We start from the raw sequence: 22,383 nt of genomic DNA on the forward strand, positions 1-22,383 counted from the left end.
GTGTTCTTGTGATTGGCCCAGGCAACACACGTTTTTCGTAAAGCACCTCATCTGATATAAGACTAATATCAAGGTTTGTAATCCCTGTGGGATAGCAAAAGGCAAGCCCATGGAACAGGGAAGCTATCTTTTGGAGACACTTGGTTACTTTCTTTCAGATAAGGAGTGAGTTGCAGTTTTGTGTTTTGGTCTGTGGGTTTCATTGGTTGTGGGGTTTTTTTTATTTGTTTTTTTGAAACAAGCGAACACTTGCCCTACAAAACTACAAGGCTTCAAAACTACTTCATTTAGAGCAGACAAGCTTATTAAAAATTTTTTATACTTAAAATAATCATGTGTGATAAGAGTTTTTGACCTTAGGAATGATGCCAGCAATTGACTGCTGCTGTTCTCCCTGTTACAGACGCTGATGTTCTTAATTAGAGATTGGAGTTATCCTTATGAACATGCATATGGCTTGGAAGGAGGAAAAAAGTTCCTAGAGAAAAGATTACAGGTAAGTTTTCTCCAGTAGTCCTAGTGTGGTCTTCTCACTTAAGTGACAACTTACTGTCAACATAATGATGCATGATGAGCTAACTCTTTGTGCTAATAAAATACACTTGTGATGTTCCCACTCGTGGGGAGTTCTGGGGTTTAGAACTTGACGTTTCTAGGTTCAGGAATGAAAGTTTGAATGCACTTCCATGCTCGTACTGCTTTTAAGCTGATATTTAATCTTAATTGCAGTACTGCAAAACTACTAGCAGCTCTCACTACCTTTTTTTTTTTTTTTCTCCCCTCAGGTAAAGCAAAACCAACATGAAGAGCTACAGAATGTAAGGAAGCATATTCACTCCTGTTTCAGTAATCTTGGCTGTTTCCTGTTGCCCCACCCTGGTCTTAAAGTTGCAACAAATCCAAATTTTGATGGGAGGTTGAATGGTAGGAAGCTTTCCATTGTGTGTTTCTTGATTCAGATCTCTGAGTTTGTTTTCTTTTGTAATGGAAGTTAAACACTGAAATGGTTGGCTATTGAAATGTTTTGATTGGAAAAATGTAGGGCTAAAAGGTGAAACTATGGAATCTGGAAATGCGCATTGTGTGTTCTTTTCAGTGGTTTAAAGGTAGAGGAGTTAAGCAGGCAGAGGGAACGGATATCTTTGTGTCTAGCTGTTGATTGTAATCTGATAACTTGAGACAACCTAAAGGCCATTAAATAAGGATTCTAAAGATAAGTAGGGATTCCAGAGAGGAGAAGTCACAAAATTGAAGACTTGACTTTCTTAAAATTCAAGGCTTTGCTCTAAGAACTTACTAAACCAAAGGTCAGAACTAGAATGACTTTAAAATACAAGCTGTGGGCTTCTGCAGCTGCAGAATGAGAGGCAGTGAGGACTCCTCCAATTACTGCTTGTCCCCCAACAGAAGGAATGTATCAGAATGTTAAAGACTAAAAAAAATGGATTTACAATAGTGGGATGACAGCCACTTCTGCGTGGGGGGCGCAGACCTGTGAGATTATTGTGTAAGATGTTGGTGTAGTTGGGGAAATGCACTTCAAATATTACGAGGACTACGGAACCTTGTTCTCTCAGACTGAAGTTTAGATTAAAGAGTATGTAGAACTTACTAAAGCTACACCATGTATTTCAGCCTTTAAATATCTTAAAAATACAGTCAAGAGTTGTGATGCTGTGGATTTTGAAATGTTATGGGTTAACAGTGTTCCTTTAGGAAAAGTAAGATTGAAAAGAAAACTAACTACTCTTTCTCTGAAATTCTTTGAATTTTACTAGATATAGATGAAGATTTTAAGAAAGAACTGCGGAGTTTGGTACCATTACTGCTTGCCCCTGAAAACTTGGTAGAAAAAGAGATTAGTGGATCCAAGGTGACCTGTAGAGATCTTGTAGAATACTTCAAGGTAAGCAAACTCACACTAATTATTTCTGTTAATGGCTTAAAAGAAAGTATTCTAATTTTAGGCCATGTTGTTCCCAGAGAAGATAAGATATCTAGGCTGACACTCACTGATCATCTCACTTTTATTTTCATTTCATTACTCTGACTTTCCAGAACTGGCACACAACTTCCTAACAGAATAGCTCTTAGCAAGCTACTATTGGCAAAACTGTGCTTCGTGGTTTTTTGTTTTTTTTTTTTTTCTTTGTAAATAGGCTGAAATACTTCAAGCTGTATTAGAGATTTTTTTTTTTTTCTTCCTACTTTGGAATCCTAGTTTGTGTGGATATGTTGCTTGTAGATTGTACACATAGAAAACCAGCTCTTGAACTGCTAGGTATGCAGTAAAAATTTCAGATACTCTCCTTTGGATTTTTAACATGCAAGGAAGATGCTTTCTAAACACTTGCAATGTGGAGCACAACTGTATGCTCTGAAATGTTTGTGTGTGATACTTGCAGCTGTTAAAACTCTTGAGCTGTTTTGGTATCATGGTGACACCATCAGAAATGCGATAACATAATCCCTGCATCACCAGGAATTGGTCTGGTGTGTATAACCATTTTTTTGAATTGGAATGACTTAGACAGTTGGCTTGGTAGGAGAAAGGGGCACTCATTCCTGAAGGCAATTTTGCATTACTACTTTTGAGCATGCATGTTAAAGGTTGGTCTGCTGTTTAAAAAAGAAGCTATGTGAGGGAGGAATCCGAGACCAAAACCTTTTAACAGTTGTAAAACTGTTAAAACTTTATAAAAGTAACTTTTATAAAGGAAAGACATGATATGGGATGCAGAAGTCATGGCTGTTCTGACAAGCAAAAAAATAATCAACACTCTGGTTCTGTATTTACATAGACGAATGCTGCTTTTTGTTTGACTTCCTTCTCTAGTAAGACCTGATCCTATACAATGTAGGGAGCGCGCATTCAACAGCAGTTTGGAAAGGACTGCACCCTAAAACCAATGTAAAACCTCCTCTGATGAAAAGCTGCCCGATTGGTGCCCCGTATCCAGCCCGGGAGCAGTCTTGCAGGGTGCTGCACAAACACGGCGCTTATGTAACAAAAGGGAACTGCTCCCTTGGGACTGTGCATCTAAAGCTGACATCGAGAAGTCTGAGAAACTGGAGGGCTTTTACTTGGAGGAAATAGCTGCAGAAGCAAGGAGGGTGTCGAGGGAACAGAGCCCTGTATAACTCTATACGTTTTTGTAGGTTGTCCTACAACCTAGAGCACTGGGTATGTAGGGACCCTGATAACTTTGTTCTCTCCTCCTTTACAGAGAAAAATCCTCAGGGCAGAGGCTTGTAGACAAGCCAGGGTGGGAGAGCAGTAGTAGCACGAAGAAGGGTAACTGCCCAGCCTCCGAGGGGCTGAGAGTGGCTTTGTTGGCTGCTAACTTGCACAGCTTGTCCAAAGCGCTGAAGCGGCTGCTGCTGCCTGCTGTGCCCCCTCCACTAATCTGTCACAAAGAGCTGTGCCACAAGCCATCTTCCAGGCTGGAGAAGACATGAAGGCTGTGTTCTCTTCCAGCCTTCTGAAACCCTGGTGAAAGAAAGGGCACCTGAGGATTGGTGGGGTGGGGCACACAGGGATAGGCTGCCCGCTTGGCTTCCAGAAGTATTTTGGCAGCTCAGCTCTGTCTGCATTAGTTCTTTGATCTGCCTTTTTTTTTTTTTTTTTTCCCACTCCCACACTTGAAGGGAGCAAGGCATGTGGGGAAACAAGTACTGATTCTCCCAGCACTGGTGTGTGTTTGGACAGACCTCTTGCTGGAAAGGCTTTGTGAGATAGTTGTCTTCACTCTTTTGTTTTGGGTGAAGATTCTCTGCATAGCAAAGACCACCTTATTTATTTGAGGCAGCAGAAACCTACTGTCAAGCCTGTCACTTCTTGAGATAGTGTCCAAGTCATCTCAAGGTGCTTACTACCCTGCTAGGCCCCAGCCTCAAACGCACAGGAAAGTAAAGGGGTTCAAGTGCTAGGGATAACTGTGAGAATGGCAGACTTGTATGAAGAAATTTGCTTAATTCAATATTTAGCATTATTACAAAGAAATAATCTATGAGCTCTATCTTTATATCATCCTTCTCTCCATCTCCTCAATCATAAACCTTTAGGAAAATGAAACTTTTTTTTTTCTCCCATTTAGGCTTATATTAAAATCTATCAAGGAGAGGAGCTACCTCATCCGAAATCTATGCTGCAGGTATTTTATTTTTCTTTTAAATAATCCAATAGATGATGTGTACTTTGTAAGCTTTTTACAGTTGAAGATCATGACTGCTGCGAGTCTGAAGCTCCCGCACACAGAGCTGTAGTTCTTGAAGGAACTATGTATATTAAAAGCCACCTGAACTGTGTCTTCCCTCAGTTCCATCTGCCAAATGGAGCAAGGGGCGTAGATCTGGTTGGGTGGATTTTTTTTTAGCTGTTTCAATTTCTAAGCATGCGTTTCCTGTGGCTTGCTATTTTGTCAGTATCTTTTAGCCTATATTCGGAGGACTGTTAGCATCAGACGGAGCAGATAAAATGGAGAAGGCTTATAGTAGTGCAGTTATCGCCACTGTGTTGCAGTGTTGGGCTACTCTCTAAGGGCTTGTTAGATTGGGTAACTGCACTGAGGTTTCTTTTCTGGGTTGATCCAAAGAGGACGTAATCAGCTTTAAAGCAATCTGAACACAAACTGGTTGTATAAAGCTGTGTGGTGAACCTTGCATTGTTTGGGATGAAGAGCTTTCACTGAAGTGTGGGCTTGTAGGGTCAGTTTTAACCATTTTGTGTTTATGAGACTTGGTTTTTTTTAAGTTTCCTCTGTCGCGTCATTAAAACATGACTGTTCTGGCTGTTTTCTTGTCCTTCAAGGAACCCAAATTGTAGACTTTTGGGGGAATTCAGAAAACTCATCACAATGAAACAAAGGCTGCTATCGTTTCCTCTACTAGCATGCCATAAATATGACTGGGAGATAAAGAAGGTGTCATCTTGCAGCGTTAGCTATAATAACTGTCCCTGACAAGACACAGGTTGAAAATAGACTTAAATTCTTACAAATTCTGACATGAAAACTGCACATATATAATGCAGAAATAATACCAGCTTGCTTCCTTCATCACAGGTAGTGATGTATCAGGATTAGCAGTTAATAGTTTTGTTATCCTTATTTGCGTGTTAACAATAGAGCATTCAGAAGAGATTGCTTATGACGAAAAGTGTGTCCAAGCACATGGGAGTGTCTGCAGCTGTATTAGAAAGCTGAAGAAAATATTTTCCTAGTCAGTAATCTATCTTAATGTATATTTCTAACTTTCCTGGTTTTGTGGGGCATTTTGCTGGCAATTGGAGCTTTGGAGGTTGTGGGAGTATGTTTGTCAGTGTAACTACATGTATGTAACTTGCTGGTGATTCTGTGCTGATACACGGCGCTCAATGTTTTCTAGGCAACAGCCGAGGCGAACAATCTTGCTGCTGTGGCAGGAGCAAAAGACTTGTACAGTAAAGGCATGGAGCAGGTATGATGACAAAATTTTTCTAACTGCCTACATGCAAATACAGGTTTTCGGTTTCAATGTCCTACTCGAGTGTTGGTTGTGAGCATGGAGGAAAGTAGGTTAGGGCCAGTAGTTGTGTGTTTTTTGCACTCTGCTCTAAGGTTAGATGTCTGATGCAGCAAAACCAGGATTCTTTGAGACAGAAATTGCTAGAGAGGTATGGGACTGGGCGTATTTGTAAGATACCACCTGTTAGTTTCCCCTGCTGCTCTTGACAGACTTCTTAAAATCCTGTGACATGAAATGGGCAGACAGGTGAGGAGACATTTGGTGGGCCAGGGTCACACAAGGGTAGAGTTCTAGTACTATAATCTCATGCTTCTGAATTGTGGTCATTCATTAGCTGTAAAATGCAATGAATAAAATTATTCTAAAGTTTAAAAAAAACCACCCTTGAAATAGAAGAATTATCTTGTCTGAAAAAGCTGTATATGTAACTTCCTTCTTGAAGATAATGACTTAGAACACTTCAAACTGAATGTCTGGATGGAATTCATACTTGAATGTAGCGTTATGCAAGGTTTTTTTCATAGGAAACTTTGAAAACAATTACATGTCTCTTAAAGCTTACCAGGGTTATGCTTACTGTGAAACTCTACAACCAGAAAAGACCAGTAGATGTAGTAACAAGCTACAAACATAGCTCCCCATTAACTAGGCTAATTCTGGTCTTAATTGCTGAAGTAGCTCTCCCATTTTGAAATTCGAGTAAGACCTAACACTAGTGGCAGAGTAGCCAGTTCCAGTTGTTAGCAGTCTGTCTTAAGAATGCTCTGCTGGTGTAGAGGGACTCTTTCATTTGTTTCCATTTTGGAAAATCTCTTGAAATAGTACATGGGTTGTTTACAATAAATGCCAAGTCTGCCTTCCTACCTTGAATCTTCAATGCTGGCTGAGATACTGTAGTTGTAAGGTTTCTTACTTGGGGCAAGGAATAAACAGGAACAGATGTTCTCTTAAACAGACTTTGTTTCCATAGTAATGTTCCCCAGTACTGTGTATTTTTATATCGCTGTAGAGATACATAAAAATGTCTTGAATCATTTTTAATCCAGATGTCTCAGATGATGTTTTTAATGTGACACAGCTCGGAAATTTCTATCTTTAGGGATAGAAGTAGGAACTCTTTGGATTTAAGACTGGATTATGTAAAGATAGTTCTTACTGTAGCTTCTGAGGTCTCCTCATGAACCAAGGTTGAGTATAACCAAAATACTGTCCCCCTAATGTAAATGTAAGGAACAACAGGCACAGCCACACAGAGTATAAAAAACAGTGTCAGTTATTTGTGTGGTGGTCTTGATGCAGGAGCAGCTTCTAGGGTCTAGCACTCCCTGGGCAACGTGAAAAGACTGTTTTGGAGGATGAGACTAGTAGCAATTTTCCGAGGAGTTTTGCCAGACGTGGAGGACTTCAATACAGAAAAAGCAGAAAGGTGCTTGTTAAACTTGTTCAAGTGGCAAAGTGAGGGTGTCAGGATCTCGACGGTGAGGTTTTTCTTGAAGAAGCTAGCCAGTGAAGCATTTTGTGAGGCAGAAAGGGGATGCTGTACTCTGAGAAGGTGAGCTACTACGTGTCCTGATGAAGGGGTAGCAGCAGGAGAAAGTTAAAGTTGTTGCTGCACTCAAGATGTGAGATGACAAGCACTGTGATAAGTGCTTGAGGCGGGAGAGGGAAGGTAGTTGTTTGACATCCTATGGGAAGAATCATCAGTTTTTAGACATAGTCTGACTGTGAGGGTCTGGAGGAGTTGGAGCTGATCTTCCATGTGTATGTCTCTGATGGCCTAGGTAATCTCTAGTCATAGTTCTGAAGAGGTCAGAAGTCGTATGTCTCTGATGGCCTAGGTAATCTCTAATCATAGTTCTCAAGAGGTCAGAAATTAGTCTTACAGAGTCCTTGGAGTCTCTAACCATTTTCATACCCATGCAGATTCAGGGAGAGGAAGATGGTGAGTGTCCACATCACGGGTATCCATTTGAGTCCGTGGTCTTGTCCCTTCAGGAGAAATGTACTCTCAGAAGCTGATCAGAATCAAGCCTAGAGGATAGCCTAGGGAAGAATAGGCTAAAGATGTCAGCAGCTAGTTCTTGTTAATTCGTATCACCTGGTAAGTTCCATGGAGCCTGCTAGTGGAAGCAATAAACAGGAATATACTTGTCGAGTGGGCAAAATCGACCCTTTTTGTCCAAGTTCTGCACTGACCCTCTTGCTGAGATGGGTGGCCAGGAGTAAAAAGCTGAGGAGGAGGGCTTTTGGCCTTCAGAGTTCTCCTTAACTTTCCTCAAGCCAAGCTGTCTCTGACTCCTGGTGTTCCTTTATTTCACCTGTTCACAACAGGAGTGTACATGTGGCTGATGTCCTGTCCTTCTGGGTCTGCTGAAAGGGAACAGTTGAAAGTATGAGTTCAGTCATGTGACAGAGCTCTGTATGTGATGAGACAGGTAAAGCTCTCGCTGTACCTTTAGCTGCTTCACTCGAGACAGGACTCTAGAGCTTGAGCCAAGCTGCAGGAGGTGGTCTGATGCTGGCTTCAGAGGGGGACAGCGAGGAGAGGGTTTGCTTTCTGTACAGCAGAAGATACTCAGGGTGTGATGACCTCATCTCTGATTATTCCGACAGGTTTGTGGGGGAGATAAGCCTTACATTGCCCCATCGGACCTTGAGCGGAAGCACCAGGATTTCAGAGAGTCAGCTGTCAGGCAGTTCCGCTCGGTGAAGAAGATGGGAGGGGAGGAGTTCTGTCGGCGCTACCAGGAACAGCTCGAAGTGGAAATCGACGAGATCTATGCAAACTTTGTGAAGCACAACGATGGCAAAAACATCTTTTATGCTGCTCGTACCCCCGCCACTCTATTTGCAGTCATGTTTGCCATGTATATAACCTCAGGACTGACTGGGTTCCTTGGTATGAACTCCATAGCTACCCTGTGTAATCTCGTGCTGGGGATGGCTCTTATATCGTTTTGTACTTGGGCATACGTTAAGTACTCTGGGGAATTCAGAGAAGTTGGAACAGCCATTGATCAGATCGCCGAAGCTATATGGGAACAGGTTGGTATCTGTTTTTAATGCAAAATCTTCCTTTCTGTTCAGTGCTGTGAGTGAAAGGCTGGTCTAGACCTAATGGAGAATGCTAGTGCTGCCAAAGGGAAAATCAGCTCAGAAGTGTGACTGCCCTTTTCGGTAGGGGATGCTGCACACAAAGAATGTTAAAGAAGCTTAGGATATTATCAAAAAAGTGTTACTTAACACTGCACCAGCCTTACTAGGTGCTTGCACTGTGAAGAGTTGAGGGACCCTTTAAACACCTTGTTCATTTTCAGAGCAAGGAATTCTGCTTTTGAAGGTGCGTTAAAAGTGATAAACTTGCCTTATGGAGGTGGTGGATAAAACATTTCAGGTGGTGCAAGAAATGGGGAAGCTGAAACAGTGCTGCCCTCCCTCACCTCCACTTGATGGTGTAACACTGGATGGCTAATTAGACCTCAGAGAAAACTGGCTGATGACTTGCAGCAACTGCTACAAGAGGATGTACAGCAGGTTTCTTCCTTCAGGAGGACTCGTTGTCTGTGACAACTTCAGTTGGTGCAACTGCTGCTGCAAGAAATACTTGCCAGACAAACTAATTCCTGAAAGAAGGCATGACATGAGTGTAAGAGTACCAAAGCTGGAGGAGAAAGCCTTCTGTACAGAGAATTTTTTTTCCTGCCAGAATCCAGTTGACACAGCTGTGTCAGTAAAGCCAAGGTAGAGAATTGCTGACCAACTCTTACAAGTAGTGTTTGGAGCATTCAGAGTATCTATGTCCCGTGCCAGCAGAAAAGAAACACGTTGGTGCTATTATGAGAAATAAAGGGCTGGTACCTGGGTAAGCTTACCTGGGATGGCATTAAAATGGGTCCTGCAAGGCATGAGCAAGTAACTAACTGGAGCCTTCTGTACAGAGGCTCTCTTTTGCGTCTGAAAAATGACTCTGTTCAAGGCTCATCGTAGGCAGTGGTAAACTAGACCTGTCTGAGCAACTAGGTAAGGTCATGAGTTATGCTGGAGCAGAAAAAGTGGATTTCTAATAATAGGAGGGAAATGAGCATCAGGGTACTAAATTTGGAGTTACACCCGTAACTAGTGATTAAAACTGAGGCTCTCCTGTACTACCGTAGCTTCTTGCTTTGGTGTTTGGGGCTGAAGAGCGCTGCAAGGGAAGTGGAAGGTGTCAGTTCTACGTGTAGTACTTGCTGAGCACAGCTGCTCCCGTAGGACACCTGGAGCACAAAAGGCGTGATTTGCCTGCCGACTTTCCCTGAAAGGGGGAGAACTTGGCTAATGCCAGGCGGAGCTCGCCTTTCCTGGGCTAGAGGAAGGTGGTCTCCAAAAGAGCTCCCTGCTGGTGTTGCTGCTGTTGCACATCACCGATAACATCCAAAGCGGGTCTTGTCTGTCTCTGTCACTCTGATGATAAACCACGTCCTTGCTATTGTTTTTTTCTGAATCTCTGCCTTTCTTTTTCCTCCTTGCTTCAGAGGAATCCCAGGAAGGTGAGAAGTTACTGGCAATCCATTTCTTTTTCTGAACTGGATTGATTTTTATTTTTTTTTCTGCTGTCTTCTAAGAGCCACTCTTCCTAACAGCTGAATTCGTGTTTTAGGTGTTTTCCAAACTCTTTGAAGTCCTTAGACGCCGAACGATTCGCCGTGCTCTCACATCAGTGCCGCGACAGCGACTCTCATCCAACAATAACAAGAAGAAAAACTAGCCAGTATTTTTAACTTTCTTTCTGTATCTGAAGTGTTCACACTTACACATATAGGACAATAAGCTGGACCGTCTGGGCCGGTCTGCATAAATGCTGTAACCATACCAGACTGATGCTGCATATGGGGTATGGAATTGCACATCCATCTTCTAGGAACTGTAAAGTGGTTTGAATTCAGTGAAATACTGCTGTGTAGGAGGGATATCACTTGTGTCCATAGCATGTTGACTGATTTAACCTCATTTCTGTAGCAGCAAAACTCATTTCTCTTTCAGTTCATGCCAGTTTGTGTCAGACTTCAGCATTCTGAGTTTTTTTTTTTTTCCATTATTTCAAGTCTCATCTCTTTGTGTGTTTTTTCTATTTCATTTTCCTTGGTTACCTCATTTTTTTTGTTTCTTTTGCACGTTTCTCATTCCACAGGTGTTGAAGCCCATGAGTGATAATTTGATGGAGGATCATATGAGGCAGTCTGTAAAAAACTCTATCAAAGCAGGCCTGACCGAGCAGGTGTCTCACCATGCCAGACTAAAGACAGACTGACAGTTCGTCTCCTCTTCGACTCTGCCCTCTCATCCTAGACATGCTTGCTGTACCATGAGAACTCAATAATAATAATAAAAAAAAAATAAATAAAAATAAACCAAAGTTTACAATCAACTGTAGAAGTAGTTTAGTGTGACTGGCTTCGCAGATTGCTGCCATCACCTGGGAAGAGTAAGTTTGTCAGCGCTCTGCTTCCGAGACAAACGGGTGCCATGGAGGCGGCCGGGGTGGGAGGGGGGTGTCCCTTTTGCGCGTAGCCCTGGTGAACCGTGCAGCACGGTGTGTGTTTGCGGGGTGGGGGACAGGGATCTTCCCCCAGCCTTTGAGTTGATGCAGTCTCTGGCTCTCAGTGGGAATCTCCTCTGCGGGAGGTCGTTTCAGGGAAGTGTCGTGATCAGGCCCACATAAGGTGTGCTCTCACCAAAAGGACCCGGCTCCGCAGCATCCCCTCGCCACCTCCGACCAGTCACACCAGCGAAGCCGTTCGAGCCACTACATTACAATATGTATCTTGCTTTATTGCCTTTTCTACCAGTGTTAAACAAATGCATGTGTTGGTTCCTCATGCCGCCATCGCCGCCGGCAAAAGCGGCTTGTGAGGGGAGGCAGCGGGTGAGAGCCTGGGGTGTCTCGCCTCGAGCTGGCAGACCTGGGCCCGAGGGCAGGGCGCATATCAGAACCCAGCTGTCTCTCTCTGCAGTTTAGCCTTCGTGTATATAATATTGCCATTAATTCTACTGGGGGGAGAAATTCCATCCAAAAAAAAACCAACAAACGAACCGTTGCCTACAGCTACCAAGCAATGAGTTAGGATTGTCTTGTACAGTGTGTTTAGTTCTTATTTTTTAAGAAATCACAGATAGGGCATGTACATGAAATATAAATATATAAATACGATTTTGTATCAAAGTTTTGTAGTTTATGCCAAAACCTGGTTCTGTGGTAGCTAAGTGCAGTCTCTGTAAAGGAATGTTTGTGGCTCATGTAAATGTGTGAATGCATCAACAATTTGAAGTTTTTTGATATATTTGTGATATTTACCTGCCTTGAGCACTGCAATCTCTCACCCCCTTGGGAAAATCAATGGGAATGTTTGTTGTGAAACTCTTGTCTTCTGTTGCATTTTAAAGTTATTTCCTGTAATTTATTTTCAGTACATGATTAAAATCAGTTGTGTATATATGAAATGAAATCCGTGCTTATTTTTAAAAGATGTTCGAGTATGTATTCTGCTACATAAACTATGTCAAATACTTATCCTGAGAATTATATGAACAAATTGTCTATTGTACTTCATGGCTTTCTCTCGACGCTGATGTTCCTCTCATGCCTGTCTCTGAAAGGTGACGCCTGTCTAGCTCATGTCCCCTCCCCGTATAGGAAAACTTCCTGGTAAATCTAAAGCACGCTTCTTGACTTGTGGAGTCGCTTGTCAGCTTCTGCCCTCCAACCGCTGTATCATTCTGAAATCTTGTTACCGGCTCTATTTTCGCTTTCGACTAAATCGGTATGGACTGAGGCGTGGAGTGCAAAGGCAGCTAAAGAATTAACTGCTGTAGTTTCAGCTGGAAATGACTTTGTCCAATAGCTGGGTTGGTTTTTTGGTTTTTTGTTTTGTTTTTTGCATTCCTAAATGGTAACAATTTCCACCAACATTTGAGCTTTATCAATCTCCCCTCTCGAGTGAGGGAAATCACCTGTTTAGGACTAAAGCGATTGCACTGTGACTTTTGTACCCTAATGAACTGCGGGGGAGCGGTGGTTACCTGCCCTCTGGAGATGAGGGCTCAGCTCCGGGTGAACAATGCTGAAGATGAGGTAGGAATGTTGCATTTTATGATTATCTTCTCTCAAACTGTACAGATTAAATACTCTTATTTAAAACAATCTGATGCTTTGGTGATTAATCTCTTTTCTTTATAACTCAAAGGACTAGAGTCATGCAGGGGGCTTGGTTTTGCTGCTTTGCGTTCTCTGGAGACGTGCGAGTCAGATGTGAGGCTGTGCCATGTCCTGCAGCGATGGTGAGAGCAGAACCCTGTCCGGGATGTGGATGGTGAAGCTGGAAGGCTTTATCCAGACTCTGCCCTTCTAGCAGACAACTGAAACGGTGTGTAGGGGGAGTTCCTGAACGCTGTGCCAAAAAGTTGCAGAATTAATGCAAAAAAAACAGCCAACCAACCAAAAAAAAACCAAAAAACCCCCCAACTTTGTGGGAGGGATCAGCAAGGTGATTTTTTTTGGGAGGAGCAAGTGTGGGAAATAGATGATTAAGGGACTGTCATGTAGCAACAGGTTCTTGTCTGGCTGTGTCTCCTTTTTTTCTCCATTGACTGCATCTTTCACCCTCGTCCTGGGAGAGGCGACTCCATTCTCTGTGCCCGTGTGCGTGGAGGTCCAGGTGCCCAGCAGCTGAAGAGGGACTTTGGCCGGCAGGGGCTGTATGTTTGGAGCGCCAGCAAAAGGCAAGTGCCAGCAGCTGCAGAGTGAGATGGTGTCAGTGGACGAATAGCCGGCAAGTAGGATAAGGGGCTTGGGAGAGCCCTCAGTCTGGGCTGGATCCGTATCATGGTTCCAAGGGATAAACTTGTGTCTGAAGGCCAGTTACTGCGCGTGTCCCCAGTGTGCTGGACCAGCAGCTGGAGTGGGGCATGGGCCATCTCCATGTGCGGATAATGGACGAGCTGAGCCTCCCTGTCCAGTTACTGGAGGGATCCACAGCTTGTGTGCGCATTTGTATTTCCCACTAATGGACCTTCATCCTGATCAGCCAGCGAGGGACGGGATGGGGGGATTGGTGCTGTTTGTGCCCTACTGAACATTGACCCATATGGATGGTGTGAGCACGTGGGGGGGGTGTGTGCGTGCCCACAGGGAATGCTGGCTCGGCCTGGCTGCTGGTGGCACACAGGGGCATGAAGCTGTAGTAGCCTTACCTCAATTGGACAACCTTTTACAACCAGTATTAGTAAAGTAAGGTTAGTATTTCTCAACTCTTGCCTACGTACTGTTAAGAATATCAGGATTGCGCACAGAGCAGCTACAAGGGAACCAAGGGACTTCCCTGATGGAATACACGGGAGCATAAAGGAGGCAGATGCTCACTTTCTCTACCCAGGGCTACTCTGCTCCTGACTCAGGAAAGGAGCTCCAAGAGCTGTTCCAGTCCTGTGCAAACTGGCGCCGCACTAAGGCCTTGCTCCCCCTGTCCTCCCTGAGCAAGCAAAAACCAATTTAACAGAAAAAAGCATAGAGTAAAACATGGTAACTCACCCCACCCCAGCAGTACAGCTCTGGCCAACTCCTGCCCCACAAAGGATACAGCAGAGCTGGGTAGGAGAGCTACGTGGAAGGTACTACAGCTGGCACAGTACAGCCTGACACAGTAGGGAGACAGATGAGGGGACGTGACTGGGAAGAAGTAACAAGCTACACCATCAGAAAGGGGCGGAGAAGCTGACAAGGTATTTGCTCTTTTTATTACTAATCAATGTATTTTTCCAGCTGGCATCAGGAGGCAGTCGCCCTCACAAGTGCCTGCTCAAGTCCCTGGGTTCCTTGGGAGGGGAAATATTCATCCAGAGCAACGAGTAATGTGATTCCTGGCTCCAGAAAGGAATAAACAACAGGAAATTTATTTTCTGGCTATCTTGTAACTTAGAGCAGATTAGGGAAAGGCCACAGATTTTTCCTGCAGATGGCTGATCCTTAGAGTTAAGGAAGCTGAAGAGTATATCAGGTAGTGTGGCACAGCAATAACAAAAGGGTGGAGAACAGGAAGCCTTATATTTTATGAACTTAGATACACTAAGTGTCAAATGTTTTTTTTGATTGTGCTAGCCACATATGGCAGCATCTCAAAACTCCCTGCCTGTTGCTATCTTGGGTTAAAGTAATTAAACACAGGTTATGGTAAAACTTCCTTTTTTTATTGAAAAACATGGGTGGGAGTAAAGACATTATTTACACATGTTCCCAAGTGCAGCTCAACTCAAGAACATACGATCAGCAATATGATAAAAGGATGTGGGTCCAAAACAGAATTATGGAGGCTACCAAATAGTACAGCTCCCTGGTAAACACAGCCCTTCAGATAAGATCGGCAACTGAAACGAGAGAAAATGAGAGAACGTTAAGTACGCACCGAGTTGTCGAGAGCCACAGCCCAGCAGCACCGCGCACCTACTCCTGTTCCCAGGTTCTTTGCCAGGGGAAGGATGAGGCACGTGGCAAAACAAAGCATCTGGCGTTTCTCTTTCAGCTGCAGCACACCAGTTCCCGACTGGAGGAGCGCAGCAGCCTCGCTGGGATTGGCCTGCACTCACCGTTCATGGGCATCTCATCTATCTGGGTGGAGTAGTACTGCTCGATGTCTCGCAGGATGCGGATGTCATCGTTCTTCACAAAGTTGATGGCTACACCTTTTCGGCCGTATCTGCCCGACCGGCCAATTCTGTGGAGGCAGAGGGAAAGAGAGAATGGAGCCACCTTGGGGAAGGGTAATCCGGCCACACTTCCCCGGGCGAAGGCTGAGCTTACCTGTGTATGTAGAGTTCTCTGTTGTTGGGTAAGTCGTAATTAATGATCAGGGACACCTGAGGAACATCCAGGCCTCTGGCCCAAACATCTGTCGAAATAAGGACTCGGCTGCGAAGAGAAGGGGACAGTTACAGCTGTTCCACCCCACCCAGGTGGGTGTGAGAGCTGAGAAGTTGCAGCCTCCAGCACAGGGCATCCCCTGCGACGCTGCGCACACTGCGCTCCTCCCTTCCCACAGCACGCTTTTTCTGCAAGGAAAGCTGTTCTATGATGCAGCATCACCGAACTGCAGTGAAGACACATAGTACCAAGATAGCTTTGATTTTTCAGAAAGAATATGACGCTCCTAAGAGTTTAAAGTATTTTTTTTCCCTTCGCTTATTTTAAATGCAGCAACTTCCAACTTCTTCAGCAAAATAGGAGAGACTAATCCTGTAAGTATGAGCATCCCTCCTTGGAAAGTGGCAATCTCCCAACCCTGTGACACCACAGAGGATAGATGGGAATCAGAGCTCTTCCTACTTTGAGCTGAACAAGGCCTTCAGAGAGGAGGGGGTTTACGGGTTTCTGGGGCCTGTTCACTTCAAACACTAGAATAAATCCTGTCCTGAGGTAGCGACGCTGTAAGCAATACTTGAAGGCATTTACCTTGCGCCAGATCTGAACTCTTTCATAATGGACTCTCTCTCCTTCTGTGGCATGTCCCCATGCATGGACGAAACCGTGAAGTTGGCTTCTCTCATCTTCTCCGTGAGCCAGTCTACCTGTGCGTACAGCCAAGCAGCCTGGGTTAGCCCTTTGCTCAGGACAGCCAAACGCGCGAGTTGTGCTTGGAGAATGTTTGCTGGTAAGAACTGAGAGACACTTTAACAAGCATTCTGGAGCTAAAGGACGCAAATGATCCTTACAAAGCATTGCTGTATGATACAGGGCTCCACGAGCCTCGAAAAGAAAGCAATTAAGGGCGTTTATTCCGACAGTGTGGTTTTGTTTCAGGGATTATAAGCAATTAGAAGAACATGTGCATTCTTACCTAACTCAGGTCTACCAGTTGCTTAAGCCAGGTGTATCCTAAAGACAAATGTTTAACCTCTGTTCTTACTAAACTACTCCCAACTGGGGAAACAACTGGACCTCTGAGCTGGGTTTGTCCTAGCATTCTCCTCGGAGTCACCCTCTGAAAGTAACACGCCCATCTGGTGACTACTGTACCTTTCTTTTGGTGTTACAGAAGATGACAGCCTGCGTGATTGTGAGTGTGTCGTAGAGATCGCACAAGGTGTCAAACTTCCATTCTTCCCTCTCCACAGCCACGAAAAACTGCTTGATTCCTTCGAGGGTCAACTCATCACTGTAGGGAAGAAGGACAGCTGTACCACACCACAACTAGGTGAATACATGCAATGCAGAGCTCACACCTGTGTGCTGCGGGTTGCTGGGTCTCGGCAAAAGTTCAAGTTGCTCTAGAAAGTCCCTGAAGAAGTCTGGTCTAAGATCGGCCTCCAACACAACCCACCCAACAGAGACTAGAACTCCTAGGGTACCCTCTCTGCTCTACACACACAGCTTCAACGGGAAACACTTCTCCTCTCATCGTTTTTACATTCAAGTTTCTTGACAAGAGAGACTGAGGAAAGGTAAATAGGGCAGCATAAGAGGTCAGGCAAGATGTTGGTCAGGTTGCCTACACTCATTGCTCTTGACTTCTGCTGAGCTCCAGTGCATGAGGACCTGTGACAGTACCAGACACAAGCTATGCCTCCAAGGGCATTCAGGATCAGTCAGCTAAAGGCTTTTGTGGCTTGCTATGTAATAGCAAATGAATGGAGGAGGCCTACAACAATCCTCTGTTGAGAACGATGGATTTCCAGGAGAAAAGACTACTATACATGGGGAGGATAAGGGGGCGGGGGGCAGTCGGGCTGAGCAGCAGCAAACACAACTGGACAAGGACAGAGTCAGAGAGACGAGTCGGCCTCTGCTGGAAAAGAGGACATGAGGATGTCTGCGAATGCCTAGACAAACTGCAATGGTGAGAAGGAACGTGAGAGAGACTGCACATTTAAATCGGTTAATACTGTGAATTGTCCAAGGCTGGACCAAAGGGCTCCTGTTCTTTCCAAGGAAACCGACTCACCGTTTCACCAAGATGCGAATGGGGTCTGTCATGAATTTGTTGGTCATCTCCAGAATTTCATGAGGCAAAGTGGCGCTGATCAGAACCACCTGTGTAGCTGGAGGCAAGTATCTGTACACATCATAGATCTGCTCCTTAAAACCTGAAAAGCAAACCAAGTAGCACAGAACAGCCAGCACATCTTTCCCCCAAGTATCCTGCTCCTTCACCATTTTATCTGGAATTCAGTATTGGGCCTATGCTATATGATGAACGCTAATGAGTGAATCAGTAACTCAAAGCCAGTGTCACATACTACTTGTCTCTTCCTAATTTTCCCAAGCTCACTACAACGTGGCTGTGGTACACAGTAAAGCGTGCTCAAGAATTTATAACTATCGAAAAGGATGCTACAACTAAACCAGAGAAGGCATATTCAGTAGTTTAACCTGTTACAGCCTACAATTAAATAACTTTGACAAAACCAATTGTTTCTAAAAGTGGGACTGCCAGCTGGGACACCTTGGAATCTCAAAGAGGTGAGAAGAAGGACGTAAAAGGGAGACAAAATATTTTACCTTTATTGAGCATTTCATCTGCTTCATCCAAAACCAACATTTTGATGGCACGAGTCCTTAAACTTCGACGACGAATCATATCTGTAAAATTTCACTTTGTGAGATAAAAAGGCTTTGAAAGGAAGTGAGCCTACACTGCTCCCAGCTGCTGTCAGGGCATTTTGGTGGAGGAGGGACAGGCGCTTCCCCTGCTGCCAAAAGAGACTGGTGTTTGGTGACAGACGGCACATCCAAGAGCCACAGTGTGCCCGCCGCACCCTCTAACCTCGGGAGATGTCTCTGCAGCCCGGCTAAGGGAGCAGTGACTGCAGGGAAGCTCTGAGAGTCCGAGCTGTGGGATGCTACTTGCTAACTGCACAGGACAGGAGACCCAGTCTCCCACAGTAACTGCAGCTGGATATAGGAAATGCAAAATGCTACACGAACTTTTCATCAGACTGGGCAAATCCTGTTTGAAAGAGCACATGGCTCTGCGTAATCCCTTAATACTGTGACAGAGAAGTATTTGGTATTAGTGTGCTGTTCAAAGCCAGACCAGTCTGGCAACTGCTAATTTTTGGGGGTTTTTCTGCTCGTGGACCCCTATGTTCTCCCAGTGCCAGGTGCTTGTGTAAGAAAGCGCTGCCTGTTTCTCAGAGATCCAGAAGATGTGAGCTCGAAGGCTGAAACTGTCACTGTGGCAACTGCCATGAACAGGAAATACAAAAATCTTCATGCAATGAAAGCAGAAAGTAGCAGCTGCAAGTGCACATGATTTAACAAAGAGAGCATGATGGCCAGTATACAGAAAATGTGGACCTAACTTTGACATTCAGACAGACCCAGCTCCTATCTCCTCCAAGATTCTGAAGTATTTCCTGGGACTGTAATATTTTCTGCTTAAAAAATACTCTCAGTTCCCATGCCACCCTATAGGGAAACACTTCAACAATTAAAAGTGAAATATAAACAGAGAAAATACAAATACTATCCTTGTTGATTTCTCTCTATCCTTTTCTAGCTATTGCTACAGTAAGTTGTTACATTGTTATACTTAACATTAATGTTATGGTAATGGTGTCATGATAAATGTAATTTTCATGCTACTTCAAATCTAAGCACACAAAAATTGCAGGAGGTTCCCAGGGCCCAACTCAGGTGATGCAGCTTCCCACATCTCCTTACCAAACACACGGCCTGGAGTGCCAGCAACAACATGCTGCCCGTAATCCAGTTTTCTGATATCTTCACCCACGTTGGTCCCTCCAATGCAGGCGTGACACTGGACGTTCATGTAGTCTCCCAGAGCAAGAAGACCCTGTGTTGATACAAAGGAAGAGCTTAATTAACTGAGCTCTCATGAAGTTTGCATTTATGAAGAGATGCAGGTCTGCACAGGCATACATTGTTTTTTTTTAGAGAGATGTAAGCACAGGCAGTTAGAGGGAATTTTTTAATGTCTGTTACCCAAACCTCCTCAACAGCAGGCTTTCAAACACTGGGAACTCAGTTCCCTGGGGATCACGACTGTTTTTAAAGTGCTGTTATTAACAATTCAGTTAGGAATGTGTAAAACCTCAGATTGCTAGCCAACGTGGTCACGTAAGCAAGAACGGATAAAATACAGATGAGCAAACCAGCCCTTTATCAGAATTTGTTATTCCTTTCAGGAACAGAAAGGAAAAGCAGAAGCTGTGCTTTGAGCTCCGCTAGAGAACACTTAAGAATCATCCCCAGGCCTTGTGAGTGCTTTACAGAGCGTGATTTAACTGCTCCTACCTTCTGAATCTGTACAGCCAGCTCCCGAGTTGGTGCCAAGATCAACGCCTGGGTCTCACGAACCTGATTAAAACAGGTGATCACATAGCAGTTAATCACAGGGCAGGCATCATCCAAGCATAACAGAGAATACAGATCTCACAGTACTCTGAAATGTCACATCTGAAGGATTAATCATAGAATTTTGTGCTAAAACCTAGTGTTTGCAAGGGTCAGTACACCTAGGAAGTTGCTCTCACACAGAGCATTTACACAGTAACAGCCTGTTAATTAAGTTACTTTTGACGAGACAGTTCTTCGATAGCTCATTTTTCATTCTAACCTGATTTCTGAAAACAGTTATAAAAGCGTGCACTTTTCTTGCAAAAGAACGGACACAATTTTAAATCACTTCAATTTCATATGTTCAGTTCAGATAAAAACCTTACACTGCCCAAGGATTCCAAGATAACATGTTGAAGTGTCACATTTGAAAAATATTATGAGCAAGTTACAGAAACGAAACATAAAGCTGACCTTTTCATTTAGAACATGCAACATTTATTTTGATGTCCCGAGGCAGTGACAGGTGACTAACAATCTAAGCTTTATTTAAGAGGGTACTGGCCCACAGAAAATCATCAACAGCATCTAAACATTGAAGTTACACTTAAAAAACAATTGGATAGACACGATACCCCTGACTAGAATAAAACCAACCATTTGTTAGTCAAAAATTTAGGTTTGATTCTGTGCAATGCACACCAACTGTTCAGACAGGTTGTTGATGCTGTTAGGACTGTTTGAGGACAATTCTGCCTGCTGAGGGATTAATTTAGCCCTCTAATATTAAAGTACATGTAAGAAGTCAGCTGTTTAAACCAACTTTATAGTTACAAGACTTTATCTGAACTTATTTTGGCAAGGTGAGTTTAACAACTAAGTTGTTACAGAGTAGAATCTGGTGAAATTTTGAGTCAGAAATTTGTCTGAAGTTAACTGCTCATAATTAAAAGATTTCAATGTAAAGCTTTGTTTATTCACTCTAAGAACAAGTCTTTTATGATGAAGACTCTACCAATTTAATTAAAAAACATTTCGAGCGTGTCCTATGAACTATGAAATTACCTGTATATCCAGGCACTGCAGAACAGAGATGGAGAATGTTGCTGTCTTCCCGGTTCCTGACTGTGACCTGAGAAACAGATGTTTGGTGAATAGTCTGGATATCCGGACAAACAAGACAGACAATTTTCAATGTATTCCACCCCTTTGCTCTTTGCCATTCCTTCATTGCAAAGAAGTCAATATTGCCAACAGTGTACGTGACAAAGTTTTGTTATGATCACAGTGAGATCTGCAGACAAGCAGCTTTGAGAACTGCAGTATCAGGGATAGAGCACTCTGTTGCAGGGTCCCCGTCTCTGGCATGTTTACTTATTATCAGACCAACATTTTAACATCATGCAATTTGTCGTACGTAATTTTTTTTCTTTATAAAGTAAATGGTAGGTAAGCAAATACAATTTGGAAGGCTAGAAATCCCCACTAGTGACCTAGAAAGGGCTTTTTTCAGTGGGATGCATATCCTTCTTTGCCTCTAGAGACATAATAGATATTCTTCTGCTTACTCTTTCCCTTGACTGAGACCGCAGTTGTCTCTATACTTCTCTGGCTTTGCTGGAAAACACTCCCAAGAGTCTCAGAGCCCTATTCATTGAGAACACATGCTATCTCAGCAAAATATTTATTGCATTGACATACCTAAACCTAACAACTTTGACATTAAGAGGCTGTTAGGATCACAGTCTGTAAGCAAGCTGGCCAATTTCACCCCGTGTCACAGAATCACAGAATGGTTTTGAGTGGAAGAGGCCTTAAAGATCATCTAGTTCCAACTCCCCTGCCATAGGCAGGGACACCTCCCACTAGCATCACTCCTGATGTGATTTCCCCAATCCTGCCAGGCAGTGGCTGAGGACCACGGGTGACAGTTCCCACTTCAGGCACCGAGTGTGCCTGCCGCCCCCCGCTGCAGGGCCCGCAGCCTCCCCACGGCACACGCCTCCCCCCTCCCCGCCGGCAGCCCCACTTACTGGGCGATCACGTCTCTCCCCTTGATGATCTGCTTGATGGCTCTCTGCTGGATGGCCGAGGGCTTCTCAAAACCTGCGGAAGCGGCCGTTACCCCCAGCGGCGGCGGGGCAGGCCCAGCCACCGAGCAGGCGGCGACTGCACCGCGCAGGCCCCACATCCGGGCCCCGCCGCCGCCGCTCCACCCCACCTTCCCCCCCCCCCCGCCCCTTTCTCCCTCTCTCCCCCTCGCCTCCGCCGCCCCACAGCGCACCGTAGGCGTAGATGCCGCGCAGCAGGTCCTCCCGCAGCCCCATGGTGTCGAAGGTGGGCGTCACGTCCACCTCCTCGCTCGTCTCGAACTCCACCTTCGTCATGTCCTCCTCCTTCATCAGCCGCTTCCGCGCCGAGCCGGCCGCCCCGCCAGACCCCGCCGACCCCGACATATTTGAGGCCTTCCCCTCACACACCGCCGATGCCGCCGCCGCGCTCCGCGAGACTTCCCGACTGCGCATGCGCAGGAGCGCGGCTGGGCGGGCGTG

General features: G+C 44.6%; 2 protein-coding genes across 6 annotated transcripts in view; one reads left to right on the forward strand and one right to left on the reverse strand.

Moving 5' to 3' along the window:
* Nucleotides 1–10,912, forward strand: part of ATL2 (atlastin GTPase 2) — a 41,392-nt gene extending 30,480 nt beyond the window's left edge. For 3 of the 5 annotated variants that reach the window (XM_063328294.1, XM_063328296.1, XM_063328297.1), the window contains 8 exons: nucleotides 404–496; nucleotides 786–924; nucleotides 1,779–1,906; nucleotides 4,098–4,154; nucleotides 5,386–5,457; nucleotides 8,119–8,550; nucleotides 10,020–10,034; nucleotides 10,145–10,912. In XM_063328294.1, coding sequence (XP_063184364.1) covers nucleotides 404–496; nucleotides 786–924; nucleotides 1,779–1,906; nucleotides 4,098–4,154; nucleotides 5,386–5,457; nucleotides 8,119–8,550; nucleotides 10,020–10,034; nucleotides 10,145–10,252 — 1,044 coding nt within the window. In that variant the 3' untranslated portion in view covers nucleotides 10,253–10,912. The remainder of the gene's footprint in view (nucleotides 1–403; nucleotides 497–785; nucleotides 925–1,778; nucleotides 1,907–4,097; nucleotides 4,155–5,385; nucleotides 5,458–8,118; nucleotides 8,551–10,019; nucleotides 10,035–10,144) is intronic. The other 2 variants (XM_063328295.1, XM_063328293.1) reach the window with 2 other exon arrangements.
* A 3,782-nt stretch (nucleotides 10,913–14,694) lies between these two features.
* Nucleotides 14,695–22,356, reverse strand: EIF4A3 (eukaryotic translation initiation factor 4A3). Its single transcript, XM_063328300.1, has 12 exons — nucleotides 22,116–22,356; nucleotides 21,865–21,937; nucleotides 20,897–20,963; nucleotides 19,790–19,852; nucleotides 19,196–19,328; nucleotides 18,032–18,112; nucleotides 17,475–17,616; nucleotides 16,550–16,688; nucleotides 15,986–16,101; nucleotides 15,338–15,445; nucleotides 15,124–15,251; nucleotides 14,695–14,904 (listed from the first exon to the last, which is right to left on the reverse strand). Exons 1-12 carry the CDS (start codon nucleotides 22,354–22,356, stop codon nucleotides 14,888–14,890), a joined length of 1,308 nt encoding a protein of 435 aa, XP_063184370.1. The 3' UTR covers nucleotides 14,695–14,887.
* Between the last annotated feature and the right edge of the window lie 27 nt (nucleotides 22,357–22,383).

The sequence above is a fragment of the Chroicocephalus ridibundus genome, chromosome 3 (genome assembly GCF_963924245.1).
Source record: "Chroicocephalus ridibundus chromosome 3, bChrRid1.1, whole genome shotgun sequence".
NCBI lineage: Eukaryota > Metazoa > Chordata > Aves > Charadriiformes > Laridae > Chroicocephalus > Chroicocephalus ridibundus.